Consider the following 21512-nt stretch of genomic DNA (forward strand, 5'->3'; position numbering starts at 1 on the left):
GCACAATATTAGATGTAAACAAACGTGAACAATAATTCATGAGAGTTGTCTAATTAGCGGGGCGATATCCATCCTCAGACATGTATTAAGACTTTGCAGTGTTCATATTTCAAATATGGTTCAGTGGTTGTAGAGCAGAGGTCTTTGAATAGGAAGGTCCATGGTTCTACACCCAGTAAGAGAGCAAGTGCCCATTGGTGAGAGATTAATTCTCAATTTAAGCCAGTCCGTCTGATAGGACTTTAAACCATAGGCCATGTGGCTGTTGATGTGTTTAAAGGGAAAAAATGAAATGATCGAACAACAAAAATCACATACTAATAGCAATAAAAACTATAAATTTCAAAATTATTCTGACTGTAGATTATAAACTCATACATAACATTACACATAACTGTAAAAAATCAACTTTGCAGGGTGCCTTTATTAAGCTGTTCCATTGCGTGTACCTACCCTTTACTATAAAAAATAAACGGACATAGGTGAATTAATCAATATAAAACAAATAAATGAATAAACATATAAATTTGATAAGGAACTGAGGGAAGTGAAAGGGTAGCATGGCCCTACAAAAAGTAGTCCATGTTCAAAGCCCTTTTATTCCCCATCCTGCTAAAAAAAAAGAGGTGAGTTTGTTAAAAGATAACTGCATGTGCAATCGATCTCCAACATGGCTATGGACTGGTATGATACTAATTATAATCCAGCACTTTTAAATAAACCATGCATAATTACCTTCACACAAACTAAACAAAAAGATCTAGAACCGAGTGTAGGGCTGGTTGGCAAAGTTTCATGCAACAAGGGCCAGAATAAACATTCATGCAGAACCTATAATGCTTTTATTCATATACCCACAATGCAACTTGATAAAGACACTCAAAAGTTTCCAACGCAGAGATTGATGCAGTGGGACTACAGGTGTGTTTTTTTTTTTTTTTTAATGTGTGATGGTTGAGGAAACTGCTCAAATAATAGTGGTACTTGATGTTTAAATATTAAACACGTACATTATAAATGAAGGATACAGATGAATGCCCATTACCAGCTTGTAAATATATAAACCAATACTTTCACTTCCCAGAAGAAAGGCTATAAATAACCTTCTTTGGCAAAGGAAGTGACGCGTTCAATGCAAATTTTTATGCAAATATTTATTTCATCTATCAGATTATGATTTCAAGTTAGTGTAGAGAAAAAGAAGAATAAAACTCATTTTACTCCCCAAAAGCCAGAGAAAAAAAAATCCAATTATATTCCATAATCTTTGCTTTTTTGTGTATAAATAGGAGAACAGAAAGCAGAAGATTTGCTAGTAAACAAAATGAATGTACAGGATTAAAAGTTGCTCAATTTGAATATTCTTTGCAAATTATAATAAATAATAACTCAATTCCAAGTTAAAATAATTTTGCCACAAACAACCAAGTTTTTAATGAAAACTTTATATTTTGTCATAATCTATCTGATTTTTACAGATACCATGAATTTTGGAAATTAAACGCTATAATAAAACTTTCACGTCTGACATTCATTCATTTTGCTTTGAAATTAGTCGAGTTAGGAACTGATATATTTCATATTTGGCAAAGAAAAACTAGCAAAGATTTGAAAAACTGTTTATTTCATTTTTTTTCTTCATTTTTTTGTTTGTTTTTGTTTATGGTACGCACCATGGACACAGCAACGGGCAAGAAATAAGGACTGTACATAGCGTTGATGTCCGCAGCTGATTGGCCGGAATGGACTTGTTGGGCTTGACCCTGGAAGGTGAGGGGGAGACAAAATGACATTCATGTTGACCAAACGAAAAAGCATATAAGAAGCATACTAATAAAAGCGTGTGTTTGAATGCATCCAGGGTTGGTTAGGAGTGGGGTTAAGGAGGGGGCGGGGGGTTCGGAGACAGGGGGAGGGGGTTGAGGAAAAGGAGAGAGGTTAAAGAGAGGGGGATTTTTGGGGAGGGGGGGGGGGGGTTATGGAGGGGGGTTAAGGAAGAGGGGGTTTCAGGAGGGGTAAGGTTAAAGAGGTGGGGGGAGGAGGGAGGTGTGAGGTAGGTGGAGACAGAGCCATCTATACACAAGAGTTTGGCCAACCCGGTTCGAGTCGGACACAATATGGCGGCTACTGCTTTGTTGGGCAAGCACAAAACAAAAGAATATACGCCATGTTGTGACCCAGTGAAACCAAATTGGCCAAACTCTGTATATAGATGGCTCTGGGTGGAGACAAAATAACATTCATGTTGGCAAAATGAAATAAAGCGTATAATAAAAGCGTGTTTGAATGGATGGGTGATAACTGTTTGGTTAAGAGTGTGGTTAAGAAAGAAAGGGAGGAGGTGGAGGGAGGAGGTGGATAGAGGAAGTGTAATAGAAGGAGACAAATGTATATTCATGTTGACAAAAAGTAAACCATATAAGATGCATACTATGAAAATCTTATTTGAACACTTAGATGAGAAGGGTTAGTTAGGAGCTAGTGGGGTTACAGAGGGGGGTGAAGGAGTGTGGTATAGGGGTGTAGACTTAGGGTGTGGTGGTGGTGGGTGTGGTGGTGATGGTGGTACAGGTGGGGGTAGGACATAGATGTAAAATGGGGTTGGGAGGGAGGGTTTTTTATGGAGAAGCTGGGTTGAGGATCAGTGTTTGAATTATGTTGGAGACAATTAAAAACTACTAAAATTGCTACACCAATGTATGGTGCGGACGGTGATCATAGTTCTGGCCAGAAATAATTTTTTTTTTTGTTGTGCTAAGTGACGAATAATTATGAGTGAAAGTATTTTAGGACAAAAGCAAAGTATGGCATAAGAATTATTTTAGGGATAAACATGACAGATGCAATGAACATTTTTAGATTTCATATTTCTAATTTCTACCAATTAAATCATCACATTCAAGAAACCGTGCAGATCAAATTCATTTGCAAAACGAAACTCAGTTAAAATGCAGCACAAGAATTCTTTTCTTAGGATACGGCATTTCTAGCAAGGGATGACAACAGAAGCACATAAGGCTGGAATACATTTGCATCAATAAAATATTAGCGTTAGTGAGCAAAGCATTAAGAAGATGAAAAAAGATGCAGTCGTGAAACAGAGACACAAAAAGAAAAAAATGATGACTAGCTGTGATAATCTCCAAATAGAGAAGGTGCATACAATGTGTGCAGCAAATGGATCTATTGAGTGGGGTAATAATAATCATATGCTGAGTGCTTACCAACATAATATTTATCACTATACAATTGTAGCCATCATCACGATTATCACAATTACCGGTAACACGATTTGGTTCATTGCATTTTAACTACAGATATGAACATACTTAATGAGATCTATTCAATTACAGGTACATTTATGATGTTCACAAAGGTTATGTTTACAAAGATGTTGCTATAGATTGTCCTTAACAACCCCCCCCCCCCCCCCCCCAACCCTCCCGCCTTCCTCCCCTATACACATTGAATGGATCAATTCTTTGCATGGGGTACGATGTTGAGACTAACGTTCCAATGATATGTTTTTCATGTTTCCCTATGTTGACAGCTTATTAAAGGAACTCTAGATATCCGACACAAAATATGTCCTTCTTGCGAACCCTTCTGTAGCCTACAAATTGCTTGTTTATTGCATGGGTATTCTAAAACAGTTCCTATCAACTTCATTTGTCAGTTTTTCATTTCTATCATCGGACATTGGAAGAAGTACGTCAGCAGAAGTACGTTGAATGCCATATTGCTGTTGGAAATGATGCCATCATCATTACAGTCATTCAATGTTTCCTATATTAAATACAAAAGCCTATGGCCAATTGGCCATTGGTATCACATAAAACTGATTTTGTCTTTACATCTGCCTAATGGAGTAAGCGCAATGAGAACATCCATATACCTATACAAAATTAATGAATCTTTCACAACATCAGTAATCAATAAACAATGCCTTTTGAGCCTAGATTTCGCTACCGCGCTAAAAATTCTAGTCACGACGCAACTCAGGGCACGATGCCGGAGCGTAAAACGCTGAATATTTAAACGTGGTGCTAGGATACCAGGGAAGCAGATCGCGACGGACGAATGCGAACAGAGATTCACGGCTGGAAAATGTATGTAGAGATAGGTCCTGCATAAGTGATGAAGGTTAAAGCGGGAAGGGGTGTTTTATTTAGCGACGATCACCATCATGAATTTGTGATGGTAGTGAGCTAAGATTGTAACATGACACTGAGTAGGATATTAAAATTGGATGAGCAGAATGCGAGAAGGGGGAGATGTATCAGGGAGATGTGTCCGTGATATACAACCCAAAAGAATACTGGACTTTTTTTTTATAGGTAGTTAATATATTTCTTTCAGAACTAGAGCAACATTTAGAGCAAATTGTAATACCCCATTTGTACAGATGTCAAGGTCTAGATAAAAAGTCCAACAATTATGTGTACTCATAATTTCATTCATATTCTGTAAAATCTCTCTGCTGTGTATTTTTGATAACATAGTATTCAAATTATCCCTTTCATCCATTCCTTCTTCTTGAGAGTTGTTATATATTTTGATAGGTATTTTGATAGGTATTTTGTATGAAAACTAGAAGATTATCATAAACCTTCTTCTAGTAAAAGGTTACATTCAGTGCTTTAAGGAATAACAAATCATTTCTTTTAGAATACCGGTAATCTTTTAAAAGATGCTGAATGATTATGGACCATTATATTTGGCTGAGAATACTCAAAATTGAATTAAATGAGGTTGGGTAGTACCAAAATAATTATGGGGTAAAATATAAATTTGTACACCTGTAATTATTAGAACTCAATTCTATTTTTATAGGTAGAAAGGAAATAAGGAAATTGATGTAAAAATAATTTAATGCCATCACTTAGAAATAACCAGTCCTAACCTATTAATTTCCGTGTCGTGATAAGAAATCGCGTTCTTGTTATGAATGCATCCAATGTAATCATACCCCTCCCACCTTCCAGTGCCATTTAAACCTACTCCCCATTATTCAGCAGAGTCAGACATCTTGCCAGAGTTAACTCAATTTCAAGAACCGCTGCAAAAATTGAGGCTCAATGCCTCGGGACATCCCCTCATGAGAAAGAAAAGGGAAAAATTATCTTAAGTAGACAGAATTGGCGAAAAGAAAGGACAAAATTGTGAAAAGGAGAGGGAAAATATGTCTGGTTTCTTTAAGTGGAGGAAATAGAGAAAATAAGCCCCAAGGAGATGGAATCTAGTGCTCTATGGTTCTCCGTTCGCCAGCCTCGCTGCCTGATAACTGGACACTATACTTCGACATTTAAATTTCTGATCAAATTGCGGATGATTCTAAAAGAAAAATAGAAAATGATGGTCCTTGTTTAATCATCTGGAGGCCATATAGCACATTACTATAATACTAATTGAGGGGTACTTTTCTTTCTTAACTTCATCAACAGTTTTTGTCTCGCCTTCTTCTTACAAAATTCAATAATTTTATTATCTGAAAATGAACAAAAATTAACCTTCCTCATCCCTTCTAACTATACAGTTATGAAAGAGATACTGAACTGATTCAATTGTTTCAATTCAAATGAACATTTAATTTCTTTCATTCAATTTGACAACATATTTGACATCTGTTCAAACAATACAATTTATACGTAGGAACATAAATATAATTTAAAAACTTGTATTACAAGGAAAAAGGCCCTAGCATCCTGTTTATTGCAGAGATGAACTTGCCAACAGTGCACAACTAAATACCCACTTTCCACTTCGCAGACGGAGGACTCGATGCGAGAACCATTAACAGCGCAGCGAGGGAGGCAGCGTGTTACAGGACTATACTGCTACAGCTGACCTGAGATGGCACTAGATAGAGGGGATTTTGCGGTAGTCCTTACATAGTACAGTTTGGCTTTAAAACTTGGAGCATCTTTGAATCAATGCTTTCTAAACCAATTCAGAATCCAAAACTGTAATGTTGATATACATTCTAACTAAACAAGTGGCTTTTTGTTGGCTAAATATTACAGCATTTGTGTCCTGTTTGCATATTAATGAATCCGGGATTCAAACGATTGTAGCTACATAGTTCCTGATTCATACTGCGGATGATTGTAGTACTGCAGTAGAAATGGTTAACTGAAAAAATTCATTTGCGGCCAACTGGCCAAATAGCAGAATGTTGTACAATGTAAACTAAACATACCGGTAGTAAACCATAATTTAATAATTATTTATTTTATTATATAAAATTGTAAGGAAATAATAATAATAATAATAATAATAATAATAATAATAGAGGTGTATGAACAGAACTGAGATGCAAGTAATGCATGAACATAAGTGATGCGATTGATGTATAATTAAGAATTGTTTCCTGTTACATGCTTAATTCCAAGAAAATAGTCTGTTATAATATCAAATTTCAAGAACTGATAATGAAATATCTTCTTTCATCCGGGTTAAGGTAGGGCTGGGTAATAGACATCTTTTACATAGATATAGATCTGTCCCTTAACATTAGTCATATGTTACATCCACATTCCAATTATTTTCTATCTCGATTCTCCAGCGATATTCTGAAGCATAATTATGATTTTTGCGATGGCTAATGAAAATTTCTGGGAAAAGAATGACACATAATGTATAGCAGGGAAGGACTGAATCAATCCAAATTATAATGTGTTCCTGCATGGTTGTGGTGATGATCATAATTTAAAGGCTATGAATAATTATTCCAATCGTCACGGTTACCAGTGGGATCCTCTACATCTATCAAAACTTATCAAAACCAGCTGTATTATATTTAAAGGCACCATTAACACTGTGTCGTGAATTCATGATGATGAAGTAGCTAAATTGCTTATAGTTCAGTTTTTGTCGATGTTTATGTTAAATACATGATCCTGAATACATCCCTGAGACTTTTGAAGAATTTAAACTTATCAATTTTTATTGAGGGAACAATGATATGGCTTTACAATTTTACATAATTGATAATAAGAATTATTAATCATAATAATTACTCTGTCAATATGAATAACTGTAAGTACATTTCATCATGAGAGGATAAGAAGTCTTTAAGACTAACATTTAAAAATCTACAATAATATGTCAGTTTTCACAGCTCTAATAATCTTTCTTTCCTCAAAGAATGTGGATTTATCAATAAATATATTTCTAAAGACAACCATTATTTGAGTATAACAATATGAATTGAATCTAAACATAACAAACAACAATAACACCAAATTTGATGATAAGTTGCTGATATTGTTGATTTTGACATGTGCTGGTTTCCCCCTTTCTTCTGCATATTTTATAGCAATCTCTAACAAAGCAAAAGTTGAAAGAGCTATTCAAAGATAAAAGTTATAGCCATTCTTTGTCCAGTAAGTTAAGTATCACTATTCTGTCAGGTACAACAAACGTGAGACGTCAAGCTTTTGAATTTTGAAGTGAGAATTTTGAAGTGAACATCGTAAATCTCAAATTCAAGAGTTTTAGGATAAATTTATTAAAAGGTCATTGCTCTGACAAAGTGGCTTAATAATTCATTACTTCAAAAGGTTAATGGTCATTCAGTCATTCTACTTGAACTACTTAATATGTAATGTATTAGGTTTCACATTCACATCTCAATGTTCCAAAATAGCTAGGTTACCAGTCAAAGAAAAAATATTTCACATCAAATAAAATGTGAAGTTAGAAGTCCTTATGCATGCTGCTGCTGAAATTTGACAGACTATTGATGTTGTTTTCCATTCCAGTAAATTAATCTCTTACAAAATAAGTTGACCTACATCTATTTCATATAAGTATGACAAGTATTAAGTATGAAAAGTATTAAGGATGAGAATGCGAGTAGGGGACCCTTAGGTGCTAATTATTCATAATGTATTCCACTTTGATTAATGATGAATAAAGGAGAAATATGCAATTTGCTGATTAAAAAAGATATGGGTGCAATGAAGAAACAAATGAGAAAGCAAATATCAAGGTATATGATACAGAGCAGAGAAAGAGAAGCAGTACATTGCAAGCAAACAGTCGCATTAAACATATATTGCAGCGTAATGCAACAGATAAATATATTTTACATTACTTTTATGCATTTAGCAAAATTTACACATTTTGCAAGACAACATTACTGTTGCATTTTTGCCAAAAGTGATGGAAAAAACCCACAAAATTCCCCAACTAAACTTGGCTTCAGTCGCATCAATAAATAGCTATGCCAGCAGGCATTTTGCATGAATTTGAAGAAGAAAAGGAAAAAACACTTCCTTTTCATTATCTCGACTTCAATGAGAAATATGATGCCATATTAAATTGACAAGTGTTGAATGCATAACAAATTAATTTTCAAAGTAAAACAATATCATCCTTTAATATCAATTTCCAATCTATTCAATAAAAACCTGGAAAAAATGTTTTTAGCTAAAAGACAGGTGGCAAAAAATGGAGCAGCAAGAAATACAGCAAAATAGCATAAAATTTAGCAAAATGCACAACAAGATACAACATGAATGGCATACTCAGTGCTGTGGCATATACAGTAACATACATTCAAATAGCAAAACTTTCAGAATAGATAAATGCAATGCAGACTAAGCTATACATGTATACACAACAGATTCATCTGCACAATAAAATAAAAAAAGCACATATACAAACTGAAAGCAAATAAAGATTAAATTTGGGTGAAAAATCACAATAATACAAGATAGACAAATGACATGAATGTCACATGACATATCTCATGAGACCAAATCTTTTACAATCTGTCCAGAATACAAAAAATATACACACAAAAAAGACATTTCTTCATTTATTACAGATTGGAACTAAGCTCAATAGCAATTGCACCAATACTACCAGAAACGCTATGGAGATAGAATGTACAATATAATTTTTCTCCATTGTAATATAAACTTTACCACGTGCCAAAAATAGATTTGATAATTTCATTGTACCGGTAAGTCAGGTGTAATTAATTACCTGGACAGATTGTAATCAATTCCCTTTCACCTGCGTACACCAAAACCAATGCAACTTCGTCAATGAGCGTGCTTTCAGTTTTAGTTCATTAACTTTGTGCAATTCGTCCGCTGAGAGCCGAAAGGGCATTAACTCATAAACTTTAGTATGGCATTAATGACCTTTCGGCTCTAAACAGCCGAAATATTCATTGTCAAGCGACATTGCTTTACAGCCCATTAGGATTTGCATAAACGGTTTTGCTTCTCGCCTGAGCAGCCTTTCTGCGAACGTCAGCCACCTTGAATTTAAACAAAATGCACATTACGAATGTGTAAGGCTAGGACATGCAAAGCTAGATGCAATTCGGTGTTAACAAATCCCAGCTTTTTAATAAATAAACAGCAATGACGCTTTGTTTAATGAGAACTGAAGCTGCACACACATGCACTGGTCTGCATTGGTTTCCCGTACACCCACAAAAATGGTTCAAAAATCAAATCAAATCACTTCTCCTCTCTCTCTTTCTCATTTTTTTCTAAAATTTCTTTTTTGATTTTTGATTTGTTCTTACCTGCCCGCTGGCAGGTATGCTGTATGGCGATTGGGGCACAATTTGCAGGCCGTTGTACTGATATTGAGGGGGCGCATGCTGGTGGTATATGGAAGCGGCAGAGACAGCAGTGGTGGTATCCTTTCCCGTGTATGGAGAGGAAGATGGGATCACAAGCTGGTTACTCTGGAGAAAGTCGGAAAGTTGGAAGAGGAACAACAAAGGGGGCGGCATTCAATATCAAGATATATATAAATATATATACACAGGTGGTGATTTTACTTTTTTGTTTGGTTTTGTTTGCCATACCGTACCATACATTCAAACTTTGACACAGCAACAAAATATATAAATGCTTTAAGAATATATTTGTACTTTTGTGATATATAGCAATATGGCAGATTAAGCAATTGGGGAGAGAGATAAATGGGTGAGGCATTTTATCATTAAACAGCACTTTATGAGAACATAAACAACAATAACATGAATTTACGATCAACCAATGCACTTCTCTTGAAAGTTATGATGTTAGCATAGTTTATATCACCCCATATTTGCTCTTGATTCAATAAACTAGAGTACAAGTTCTACAGAGTACAAATGCATCAAAACCTTTTGGTTTTCCTTTTGATGTTGCTCATACTTGTTGCCCATATCAATTCAACAAAATGTTTAATTTTTATCGAGAGTGCAAAGGTGGAGATCACTGGTAAATCTTGAACATCCTTAAATGCACACACCAATTGAGGGGTGAGGCAGTCCTCGTAATCACCTAAAAATGTTTCTCGGTACAAAGGGGAACAAGTATTAAAATGAGCACTCATTGTTGGTCGTTGATGCATGTCTTTTTTTCTTTTTTTCTTATACAAAGCCATACAGCCAGGTGCGGGAACCATTTTTATTTATTTGTTTTTTTTCTTCTTTCTTGTTGTTGGTTCTTTCATTCACACCTTGGGTGTTTTCTTAATAGTTGGATTGGGTTGGGTGTAAAGAAAGATTGCAATTCATGATTTAGGATTGAAATTAGTATAAAGTTTGATTGTTTATGTTCGCCCAGTGTTTCTTTTTTTGTGTGAGTGCAAATGAATGTTGGTTCATAGTATGATTGATGTAATATGTAGTATGTACACAGGAAGAAAAGGAGATGTTGACACTACTCAGGAGGAAATAAAAATAGATTTTATAATGGAAGCCCATGCAATTCTCAAGTCCTCTTAACTGTAATACCCTTTATCATTCTCACCCCTCTCTCCTCATCATCCTCCCTCTTTCTCTCTTCCTCCATCATTCTGTATTCCTCTCTCTTTTGCTTTTACCTTTTCTGACTACTTCAATTTAACCTACTAAACATTCATTTGCTTTGTGACACCCTTCTCTTTATATTATCATTTTCTTCCCCTTTTCCATATCTCTCTCCAAATATGTTTTTCCTCTTCTATTTTCCTCTCATCATTCCCCTTTCTTTCAGGTCTCTCCTTCTCTTTCTATCTGTCTCTGTCTCCCTCTCTGTCTTTCTTTCCCTCTAAAGTACCCACCCTCGCTCATATCCTCACCCCCCTCCCCCCCCCCTCTCCCCTTTTCCTTCTATTCCTATTCCCTTGTCTTTTCTCTATCCCTTGTCCCCCCCCCCCTTTGCTCTCTCTCTCTCTCTCTCTCTCTCTCTCTCTCTCTCTCCCTTTCCCTCCAAAGTACCCATCCTCCCTCATATCCTCACCCCCTCTTCTTCTTTTTCTTCTATTCCTTTCTTCTTGTCCTTTTCTATCCCTTTCTCCCCTTCTCTCTCTCTCTCTCTCTCTCTCTCTCTCTCTCTCTCCCTTTCCCTCCAAAGTACCCATCCTCCCTCATATCCTCACCCCTCTCTTCTTCTTTTTCTTCTATTCCTTTCTTCTTGTCCTTTTCTATCCCTTTCTCCCCTTCTCTCTCTCTCTCTCTCTCTCCTCCTCCCTATCTTTCTCTCTTCCTTTTGCTCCTAAGTACCCACCCTCCCTCATATCCCTTTTTTTTCTAATCCTCTCTCTCTCTCTCTCTCCTCTCTCCCCATCCCTCCCTTCTCCCTTTCATCTCTCTCCATCCCCACCTCTCTCTATCTCTCTCTCTCTCTCTCTCTCTCTCTCTCCCTATATCCCAGCATTTCCTAACATAGTAATAATCCCCACATATATATTTCCAAACATCTGTATTGCCTTTGTCATCTGCCACTGCTAGCTGTTCAAACCAAACACTCATACCTCCTGGATTATCATGATCAAGGTCGCCAGAAAGCCATTTCCATTTACCATTCTATTCATACGGACCTTGTATTTGACGAGTAATATTCCAATTTAAAGAGAGTGGTATATTACATCCATCACATTAAAGGCCCATCTACTGATGGCATTCACATTCTCATAACCTTCGCTGCCATCAAACAGTACTCTATGGCCTGTTCAAACTATACGAAACGTGTATAAAGGAATGATGTATAAAATCGTTTATCATCGCGTAGTGAAGGCAACGTACAGACTAATATATTGTATAAAGAAATGATGTGAAGAGAAATTAATTTTGAAGAGAAATTAATTTTTAAGAGGTAAGTTGACATGACAGCTAGCCAATTATCAGTGAGTATTCACAAAAAGCCCCGCCCAGTTATACGATTTTAGAACAATATGACTTTCAATCTAGAGCAAGATCACGGTTCCATATCAAGTTTTTGGTCAAAATAATGCTTGAAAATGTGTTTTGTTATACCATTACTTATCTAAAAACGAGAGTCGTATTCGTATAGCTATATGACAAATTATGCTACGGTAAATGCAGGGTTAGCTTCTTCAACCAAAATGCATCCATGTATGCTGGTGAAAATTGATATAACATTCTAATAACAATCCATCCTATTGTCATTTATGTGATTGTTGTATATGATATCAACGATTGAGCTATTCTCCACTAGCAAACATGATTAAAACAGAAAATGTACGGACAATTATTCCTTAGGCGATTTTTCAAATTGGTTTGACATTCTTTTAAGGTTGTAATTGAATCTCTCTCCTTTTATAGAAATATCCCTAGGCTTCTCAAGGTAACAGAAAAGTTATATGTATATGATGTTTTGTATAATAACTTTTGAAAATATGAAGTCATATTATCTAGTATACAGTAGATGTTCTGATGATACATGTGCAATTAAACCAAGTAGAGTCCTAAAAATTTCATTTCCGTAAGGCGCAGATTAAAACCGATCATGTAATAAATGTAATAAATGTGTGAAAAGGCATTTATCTTACCACATCGCACTAAAACCTCCTTGATTTTGACGATCACGGATGCGTCCCTTCATACAAACAACCCTTTTTTCTTCAATATCCTCGAAATAACTTGGTTGATATCTACAGTCTGCCTTTTTGTCTTTTGCTCTGACGTTCAGACCTTTAAAAGGTAATTGAGCAGGCCGCAGCCAAAATGCTATTCAACTTGACATTTTCTTTCATTAACTACCGGTCCTGGCACAGCCCTTTGATTGCATTGTCTGCGGATGACGAGGGAGCCCTGTCAAATATCTACAAATACACGGAACACAAGTACGTGTCCTAACCCTCCAAACTAATATATTTTACGTTTATTTCTCCGACCCGCCACATCATAAATCTGTCTGGTGTATCGGCATTGCCCCCATTTCTAAGAATGTCATGAATTTTACATTAAGGGGAGACATATAAAAGCTTGTCTTAAAGCCCGCCCCGCGTACAGTTGCGGTTAGCCCGACCCATAGAGTAATTTGTCAGCTTCTTCGGTTTTTGCTGATGAAAATCAGGATATTCCACAATTTTCAGCGGCAGAAAAAAAATCTTTAAGAGTGGAGTTAAGAACAAATGAAAGATTAGAAAAATAGTTCTTTTGATCTCAATTCTGATCTAAAATCGACTTTTTCCTTTTTAAAAATATTTTAATGACAAATTTGGTGACAAAATAATAAACATTGTTCCACTTTATTTGCCCTATTACTGTGACTCTTAATATTGGTATGGATATGTCACGGAGTATGTCAGTGCTCAGTATTACTCCTCGTACTACTACTCCTCCCCCACCCCTTCTTATGTATGTATCACTAATCTTCTCTTTTCCATTATAATACCATCTCTTCACTTCTAATTCTGTATCTTTTTTGTCATTTACGTATGCTATTCTCCTCTCTTCTTCCTCTCCTTCTCCCTCTCCTCTTCCTAATATCTTCCTCCCCTCTCCTCTTTCTTTACTTATCTCTCCATCCATCTTCTTATTGAACTATGCCATTCTCCTCTCCCTCTGCTCCTCTCCTCCTCTCATCTTCTTTTTCTCTTCCTCTCCTTTTCTCTCTTCTTCATCTACTTTCCTTATCTCTCCTTCCATCTCTGTCTCCTTCTCTTTCTTGCACACCCTTTTCATCTATAGTCTGTTTTTGTTCTAATGATAATAATTATAATACATTCTTTTTATTTTTGTCCTCCTCCTCCATATCTTTTAGTCTACATCTTTCAAATAAACATGATGCTTCCCTGAATATTTGTTTCTCTGCTATAGTCAAACTAAATTGATTTAAAAAAAAATAAGATGACAATTGAAGAATGAAGTGAACGAGTGTTTTGAATGGCAGATTATGATATTATTGACAATGCAAATGAAAGCAAATGTATATATCAAATGAGTGATAAAAAGATTCAGAGAGAATTTACAGTTAAGAAAGGGAGATGATACAGATTAAAAAAAAAGCCAGTCATATGTTTGTTCACCCAACTCAGATACATCATTCCAGGTAAATATTAGTTTATTACCCAATGTATCCCATAAAATTGAAGCTCAAACAAACTGCCAATGCTCCGAGCAATACTTCTCAATTATACCCGCCACACTTTTTCTGAAGACGGGCTGAAAGGTTGGACAAATAGAATGTTCTCCCGGTTCTCAAACAAAGTCTTATCTCCTAAGCAAATGTTAAAATGTGAGAATGATACAAAGATCAAATCCTCAACTATTGCTTTGCCCTGAACAATAGGATAACTATCATAAAGGTCAAAGGTAGAATTTATAATCTGTTCACAGCCAAAACTTTGCTATTAAACACCGTTAAAGTAGAAGATATTGCCCTCCTGGCTCTTACCAAACAACACACCTATATCATTGTTTGTTTCATCAAGTTGTTTGTCTAGCCCTTTGATATGAAAGAATGTGATCAATCATGTAAATTGCATGAAATATATAAAGATCATGGCTTCCAAATAAGGTTCCTTCAATTAAAGAATTCCTATGAATCTCAATTCAGATATATCTGGCTATAATATTTGGACATAGATTTGTTTTTGTTGAGAAATATTGTTTTGTACCTTGAATTCAAACACAAGTACATGTGTTTCTCTTTGTTACATATTTCTACCATAATATTGCAGCCCCCCCCCCCCAGCTTATTCAATAATCTTTAGGGAAACAGGGAGATGGAGAAAAGAACTAAAGAGAGGAAGACTGACGATGCAGATTAAAATATTTAGCTATACAATGACATGTATGGTGGTAATGATGATGACGACGATGATGATGATAATAATAATGATGCTGGTGATATTCATCGTGAGGTGGCAATAATGATTATGATGATCATGATTATGAGGATGAGAGTAATTATTATTACGATGGTGACAATAAAAAGAAGAACAATAGTGATGATGATGATGATAATGATGATGATGATGATGATAATCCTGATGTGAGAGTAATGATAATAATTATAGAACTACAGAAAATGTAGAGTTGACAAAGAAATGGAAAATTGTAGAGCAACGAGTGGAATTGTTGTAAAGGTCAGTAATGAAATGTCTATATACCAGTTGATATTGAACTCAAGGCATGTGACAAACTTGAAGTTTTAAAGCAGAATTCGCCTTTTCCCCTGTGTATTTAATGTTATATTGTGCTAGATACTTGTATACTTTGTATTAATGAGCTTCTGGATTTGTGAAGTACGCTTTCATGAAGTCAAATTGTTCATATGACATTGTCTGCAATGTAGTTTTTTGTGATAGCTCATACGTGGGCATAATTCTTACATGAGTATGTACGCTCTTCCATCGATACCCAACGATAATGGCGAATGGATCAAGGTTAGTGTGAAAGGAAAATGCAGGAAAGGGCAAACATATTTTCGCAAAATATATGCTCCAACCACTTTATAACTTTCAAAATGCATTTTCTTTTCTAACTTTGCAGCAAACTTCAAGAAAATTAGGGAAATTGGGGGTGATTTATGCACGTTTGTGCTTGCAATTGCAGCATGCATACTATCAAATTGAACGATGCAATGAGGAAAATGCATATCACATTAGACAATGCATCAATACATGTATTGCTCAAGATAAACATAGTGCATGGAAAATGCATCATATGAAAATATTGTTATAGATAGTGGGTGGTCAGCTAAAAGACAAGGCAACTATATCAACTTGAGATTACACATATCCAGTGCCACATATTGGTGTTTGTAATTGCAATTTTAAAAGGAAATTTTGAAAGGCCATAAATTTGTTGAATAATGGATATCAATATCTTCTTATATTGATCAAAGAATATGGGTCTATCTAGCTCATACATTTTCAAAAATCACCAACCAAATCAATTTGAGTGATTTTTTTTTGTATCACAAACCTATCAAATATTCATGTTTTTAGTATGATTAATTGTTTTGTTTTTTTTTATATTGGGAATGGCTTATTTCCGACCACGGTCCACGAACACAATGAAATCTTTGCCTGTTCTAAAGGGAGTTCATTTATTGAAAGATTTGTAAAAAATCAGAGTTATAGATATTGTGCAACTACACAACATTTTCCAGCAAATAAAGAACTTTCAAAATAGAAATGTTTATCATTTCTAATCCATGAGAGTAACAAAAAAACTCTTTTTGTGCCAAAAGTGCAAAACACATTCTGACAAATTCTTTAACGTTTTCGAGATTTGCATTTATAGACAACAGTTCAATAGTGACACCGAAATAAGCATGCTTCAAATACATTGAATCACTCCAATTTTTTCAATGGTTTTGAGCACAAATCAGGGCTTAGTCCTTAATTTATCCACTGTGCACAGGCAAGATTAACATATCACAAAACGGTTCTAAATTCAAAGTTTGTGGTTCTTGTCTCAAGCTAGGAAGAACTGCTTTTAAAGAGAACAAAATGGACAGCTAGGAACATACGGATAACAAAGAAACAAGTTGCGATTTAATAAAGGGATAGCACAATTAACTAAAACAAGCAAGGCACGACCGGATTTGTGTTTCTTCGTCGGAGGAGGAGGTGGAGGAGGGAGGGATGAGGTGTTTGGTACTCACCCCTGGCCCAGCAGGGAGGCCCTGTCCGCCAGCCAGCAGCGTGGCCGAGTTGGGCGACTGTTGGAGCTGAAGGTTGGTCATCCCGACGACCTGCTGGAGCTGTTGGCTCTGGAGGTTCTGAAGCATCTTCTGGGTTGCGAGGGTGTTTCGGCCGTTGATCTCAAGCTGCGTCTTGAGGTGCGGGGGCGGGTGCAAGTACTTGCAGTTTTCCCTAGTGCAGCGACCCTGTGCAGGAGAAAAAGCGGGGAAAAGGTTCGGTAAACATGCATGTACGTGATCGACAAAGAAAGGAATTATCACATTATTTTCAGCATGGGGGTTCCAGTGCCCTCCATTGTCGCCGTGAATAGGCTAAGAGCTTTTAGAAAAAAATCTGCTAAATCGTAATTCTGTTGTGATCCGACCTGTGGAGGAACAATGAAAAAGAGAATTCACAAAAGGGATAGGTTAAATTCAAATCATCAGCATAAAATACAGGATAATTAGGCACCGACTGCATCGCAACATCAAAGGCAACAGTATGCAAGTGTCCTGTAAACATGGAGTTACTCCTTAATACAGCCTGTACCAGAAGGCTAATGAAAAAAATAACAGACGATGGAAAACAAATAGGGAACATGAAACTGAAAAAAAAACAATAATTGACAAAGGATGGCTAACAAAGTGGCACAATGCTTTATAGCGATATGTCTTCCTACAGGACGTGCTAAACAAACGCGAGAAAAGGTTGAAAAATGGTATTTTTACTTCCTCCATGAATCCTTCTCTCACACTCCCCGCCTTTAACATTACTGCATTATCTACATCGATATAATGTAACAGTCTTTATTGATAAAAGCTGATGGAGGCCAGTGTGTGAATTCCCCTATATTTCCATGGCGATTTATCGAATTAGAAACCATAGACCATGAATTTCCATTTTGAATTTGAAAGCCAATGGGACATAAATCTTTTAGTAAAGGACATTTTTAAGATGCCATTATGAAATGTATTGCAATTCAAATCTGATTATAGTTAACATTCCCAGCGCCTTGAGCATTTGGCGTAATGGATATGTCGCTTTCAAATACTCATTATCATTATTACTATTTTATTATTAAGATGGAATCATGAAAACTCCATTTTTTACAGCCATCATGGCTTGTCATGCTCTGCCTCTGAGCCTATAATGTTATCCATAACTCTTCTTGGCCGTTCGCTTTGGTTATTTCCAGGTATTCCTCAATTTGGCGCGATGCTAGCTAGCTTTGTTTGCTCCCCTAATGCCAGCAGACTTCACATCCACCTCTCTCCTCGTGTTTGCCCCTATCAACGGCCCAACATGTGAGCACACACGCTACGTGTCAGACACACTTCCACAGATCATCAGTTGAGCGCCAGACGGGCATTAGTTCTACGGAGATGCTGTTCGTTAACGCCCTTCTGACTGTGAAGAAACCAAATTACAACATGACAGCCATCTTGCCAGGCTTACGGTTCATTTAATGGCAAGTCAAAGTGTGACACACTAATAATGGAAGACGGTGAAATCTTGTTCATCAATAGGATGTATATAGGCAACCGATGGCTTCCATAAAGGCATTAATCCAAATCTACCGTGTGAAGATTTGACATGATTTAGTGTAGAAACAGAGAGGACTACAATTAACTTTTTTATTGCATTATTGCAGTAACAATTAGGTACTGTAGGAAAATGATCATTTAAAAATAGATCTACTTCAATCAGAAAAGAAATGCACATTGAACATCTCTAAAGTCTCTGTTAGGTTGGGGAATAAGTAAAGGGTTGGAAGTACGAATGAATGTATGAACATTTCGTCGCTGTTTTCACAAAGTGACGGTAGTGAAAAAAAATTGCATTCACTTTGCGTTACGATATTCCTCACTACCGTCACTTCGTGAAAACAGCGACGATTTGAAGCAAAGGAAAGATTTTACATACACATTTTGCACAGTGAATTAGAATACTTTAATCACATAGGGAGTGTCGTTTTCTTTTTCTTCTTTTCTGGAGGGGCAGTTTAAAAGATATGTCCCCAAATGTTTGGGCCTACAGATGTAGGTACATGTTCTAAAGGAGGTTGCAATGGGGGTATTTCAGCAACTTCCAAGGTAGAATTGAACAAGCTCCTTGGACACATAGTGTCTTCTCAAAATAAAATGCCATCATTTTTTTAAATCTTCTTCTGAAATTGAAGTTTACAGAAGAATAGAATGGGTTTGAGCTAATAAGAACACTCACTAACAGATTCATTGAATCTCGCCCGCCCACCCAAATAGATCTTGTGTCAATCTATAAATAATATGATCGCAGACAGGACCAGGGACCTGTTTCACAAAGCCTTTTTTCAATGACAAATGACAAATATCAGTGACAAATCTGCTGATAACCAATCAGAATCAAGGATTTCAGTAGCTTATAACAACAACTGTTTTGTGAAACATCCCCCAGGATTGGGGATCAAAGATCAAGACTACATTAGACCTTTGGACTTTAAACAATTAGTAAAAACAAATAATCATCTCATTAAATGTTAACGCAGGTGCATGCATGTATGGTTCTTTTGGCCTTTAGAACTTTCATGTTTGAGTGGAGTACCGGGTACGCGTACGAGACCAAGAGCCTGAACGAAAGCTCATAAAGCAAACAGTGAAAAGATAAAAGAGAAGAGGGAGAGAAAGAGAGACTGGGATAGAACAAAAACAAAAAAACATGAGAAAGAGGGATAGAAGGAGATAGAATATTAGCTAAAATGAAAGAGAAATGGGGGAAGGTAGGGTGTCTGGGTTAGGAAAATTTATCTATAGAAACGAAACGCTGCCAATGCCGTTTGCTATAGAATAAGAACACAAAGTGGCACGTACCGGAATCTAACCCGCCATAGTCGAGTAAACAAAAAAAACTGAAGTTTAACATGAACGTGAAGGGAGAACTAAATTGGCAACGCATGGTAATGCTCTTTCTCTCTCTCTCTCTCTCTCTGTCTGTCTCTGTATGTCTCTATGTCTGTCTGCCCCTCTCTCTTTCTTCTCTCTCTTTCTCTCTCTCTCTCTCTCTCTTTCTCTCTCTCTCTCTTTCTCTATCTCTCTCTCGCTCTCTCCCATGTACAGTAGAGAGCAGACATATTATGTCACGGGGAATTTTTTATTCATTTTTTGCATGGAGAATGCAAATGGATGTTAGCACTCCCGTTTGCTCGGTATTGACTTTGCCGAAGGGCCTGTGAAGAATGATGAGGTAGCCTGAAATGTTGCATCTTTTAAAAGACGAAATAACGGTTCATGTTACCGCCTCATTGTGCTATCAGATTTCAATAAGCAAATGTTTTGGGGAATGTTGTCATTTCATTTTCATTCATATTTAAAGGGACTCCTTCATTAACGTCCTGAAATTGTCAGGGAAACAGTTAAGTGCTCATCAATTTTTCTTAGAATGCAAGGAAAAGACATCTTGAAAAATTGTTAGAAATGTGATTAATGTTAAATGTTATGTATCAAAAAGTAAAGTTTTCAATTTCGATAAGAATAGGAAGTATATTCCTACCACAGTTAATAAAACACTCAAATTCAATATCAAAACGCAGGAGTATATTCAAAGAAAACTAATACTAATATCATCACCTAGACAATACCGGTACTGCTTCTCATCACATCATTTTCAATTCCTTTTTTTCAAAGTTTAATTTTATCTGTTTGGAGCGCAGAAGGGCATTAGGTCTGTATAAAATGATAAGTTAACCCTTTGCTTACAGGAACCCGGTGGTCTCTGTGTTAAGCTTATTGGACCTATACAATTCAGGGGTCAAGGGGTTAACGCCCTTCTGGCTCCAAACAGATGATTTAATCTACAGGATGCACAGTGGTCTAAACATTTGTACTACCATGGAAAAATAAGTTCCCCGCCTGAAGTGCAAGAAAACATTTTCTTATGTTCTGTCAATAGTCATGATTCCTGATGATTAACTCAATACGTATACATAAACAATAAAATGAGGAAATAAAAGCGTCGTCTTTTGTTTTTCAATTCATTCGAACTTGGCCACGATGGCACAGAGACCTTTGGCAGCCAATCAAAAAAAATATTTACAAATGTGAGCTGGATTGATCAGTTTAACGTTTTGCTTTTTGCTTCTTCCTCAAAGTAATCGGACAATGGAGCTGTGATATCAATAATTCTGAAAGGTTATCAGATTAACATGTGGATCGGACAGCAAATGGGTTCATCTCGCTGTCACTTCTCACCAGAGTAAAGCTGCTCTTCAATTACAGAGAAGAAAAATGAACAAGAGCAGAGATCAACGTGGTTCTCAAAATTCCAAAGAGCTCTGGAGAAGTAAACCATAGGGTCTATGACTAAAGCAAAACTTAGGAAAAATGAAAGCATGCTACCCCTCCACCCTCCCCCCATCCTCTCTCAGGAAATCCAAACTTTTTTTGTTGTAGAAAACACAAACAGGGTACCCCTGAGTAAAATGCGATCTTAGTAAAATGCAATTTTGTAGTCATGAAAGACATATATCTAGACACCCAAGTGCCTCCAACTTTGTAAGTTCTCGACACCTTGCTCCGTTTTGCGACATGGCTGATTCGAGGTGCGCAGACATGGTGGGAAAATTAGATCCTGTCGCCTTTCATCTCCATTTCATTCTT

The 21512-nt window shown here is 36.4% G+C and overlaps 1 protein-coding gene across 8 annotated transcripts in view; it reads right to left on the bottom strand.

Moving 5' to 3' along the window:
• LOC752094 (muscleblind-like protein 2) overlaps window positions 1–21512 on the bottom strand; it is a 70963-nt gene that overhangs the window by 39783 nt on the left and 9668 nt on the right. For 6 of the 8 annotated variants that reach the window (XM_030982004.1, XM_011685657.2, XM_030982005.1 and 3 more), the window contains exons 2-4: window positions 16863–17087; window positions 9548–9712; window positions 1674–1763 (exon numbers count right to left, since the gene is read on the bottom strand). In XM_030982004.1, the coding sequence (XP_030837864.1) occupies window positions 1674–1763; window positions 9548–9712; window positions 16863–17087 (480 nt within the window). The remainder of the gene's footprint in view (window positions 1–1673; window positions 1764–9547; window positions 9713–16862; window positions 17088–21512) is intronic. The other 2 variants (XM_030982007.1, XM_030982006.1) reach the window with 2 other exon arrangements.

The sequence above is a fragment of the Strongylocentrotus purpuratus genome, unplaced genomic scaffold, assembly GCF_000002235.5.
Source record: "Strongylocentrotus purpuratus isolate Spur 01 unplaced genomic scaffold, Spur_5.0 spur5_scaffold_12, whole genome shotgun sequence".
Lineage (NCBI taxonomy): Eukaryota > Metazoa > Echinodermata > Echinoidea > Camarodonta > Strongylocentrotidae > Strongylocentrotus > Strongylocentrotus purpuratus.